The sequence below is a fragment of the Merops nubicus genome, unplaced genomic scaffold (assembly GCF_000691845.1).
Source record: "Merops nubicus isolate BGI_N331 unplaced genomic scaffold, ASM69184v1 scaffold5748, whole genome shotgun sequence".
In the NCBI taxonomy this organism is placed as follows: Eukaryota; Metazoa; Chordata; class Aves; order Coraciiformes; family Meropidae; genus Merops; species Merops nubicus.
This window is the reverse complement of record NW_008627604.1, coordinates 1,069-2,746: the sequence shown is the minus strand read 5'-3', so window position 1 is coordinate 2,746 and position 1,678 is coordinate 1,069. Positions and strand designations below refer to the sequence as shown.

Genomic DNA, 1,678 nt, shown 5'->3' with positions numbered 1-1,678 from the left:
CCAGTCCTCTACTGACATCCAAGAGTGGTTCTCCCCGTGGAGGTCTGGGCAATGGGGAGGGAGCTGCAGGCTGGGGAGATATTGAGTTCTCTGTGTCTGAACTTCCTCACTGTTCGACTTAGTGCTGTGTTTCAGAGTTAAAGAGGATGGGCTGGGTCTTTGCCTGCTGCTGCTGACGTGGTTGTGAGACCGTGGCATGGGCGGGGTGTGTCCTTGGCACCCTGCGAAGCGAGCCGGTCCCGCGGCCCCGGCGTGGGCAGCAGCGCCAGCAGCGGCACCCTGGGAACTCCAAGCAGGCGCCTGCCTGAAGGCTTTGCCTCCTCACGTGTCCTTCCAGTCCTGCCAAAACCTCGCCGAGATGTCGTGCTACCTACACCAGTGCCACCCTCCGGTCTACCAGGCGCCCGTCCCCATCAAGTGCCCGCCGACGTACGCCAGCAGACACCCCCACGTGTCTCCTGCCTGGCACTCCATGGCGTGCATCCCACAGCGTGTGACCCACCACGTCCCCTGCCAGCGGGTCGCCTCCTCCAGCTTCTCCCACCAGCAGTGTGTGACCCAGTGCGTGCCACGGCAGCAGTGCACGACCCAGCGCGTGCCCCCCTGGCAGCAGCCCGTGACCCAGAGCACCCTCCAGCAGCCGTGTCCCCCTTGGTGCGTGACGACCTGCGTGCCACAGCAGCAGTGTGCCCCCGAGGGCGAGTCGCAGCAGCCCTGCGTGACCAAGTGCATCCCGCAGCAACGAGCCACCAAGGGCGTGCCCCAGCAGTGTGCCACCCCCTGTGCCCCCCAGCAGACCAGGTGCGTGACCACGTGCGTGCCACAGCAGCCATGCCAGGGCAAGGGCGTCCCACAGCAGCAGGGTGCCACCAAGTGCGTCCCGCAGCGGTGTGTGACCACCTACACCCCGCAGCGTGTGGCCAGGTGTGTCACCACCTGCGTGCCCCAGCAGCGTGCCACCAGCTGTGTCTCCTACCACTTTGGGCCCTCTCATGTCCCGCAGCAGTGTGCCACCACGTACGTCCCCCAGCAATGTGCCCCCAGGTGTGTGACAAAGTGTGTCCCGCAGCAGTGTGCCACCAAGTGTGTCCCCCAGCAGCAGTGTGAGGCGCCTTGTGTCCCCCAGCAGTGTGCCACCAAGTGTGTCCCCCAGCAGTGCGTGACCAGATGTGTCCCCCAGCAGAGTGCCACCAAGTGTGTCCCGCAGCAGATGTGTGTCTCACAGCACCAATGTGTGACCCAATGTGTCCCCCAGCAGCAGTGTGAGGCGCCTTGTGTCCCCCAGCAGTGTGCCACCAAGTGTGTCCCCCAGCAGCAGTGTGAGGCGCCTTGTGTCCCCCAGCAGTGTGCCACCAAGTGTGTCCCGCAGCAGATGTGTGTCTCACAGCACCAATGTGTGACCCAGTGTGTCCCACAGCAGCAGTGTGTGACCCAGTGTGTCCTCCAGCACCAGTGTGAGACACCCTGTGTCCCCCAGCAGCAGTGTGTGACCAAGTGTGTCCCACAGCAGTGTGTGACCCAGTGTGTCCCACAGCAGCAGTGTGTGACCAAGGGTGTCCCCCAGCACCAGTGTGCCACCAAGTGTGTCCCACAGCAGTGTGCCACCAAGTGTGTCCCCCAGCAGACGTATGCCAACAAGGGTGTCCCACAACAGCGTGCCACCAAGTGTGTCTCACCG

General features: G+C 64.1%; 1 protein-coding gene across 1 annotated transcript; it reads left to right on the top strand.

The window, feature by feature from the left end:
• Nucleotides 1-358: 358 nt before the first annotated feature.
• On the top strand, nucleotides 359-1,665 carry LOC103778749 (keratin-associated protein 9-1-like; the record flags this gene model as incomplete). The annotated part of the gene is made up of 1 exon (XM_008946359.1): nucleotides 359-1,665. A coding segment is annotated over exon 1 (1,307 nt), but the record flags the coding sequence as incomplete, so codon positions are not given.
• Nucleotides 1,666-1,678: the final 13 nt, after the last annotated feature.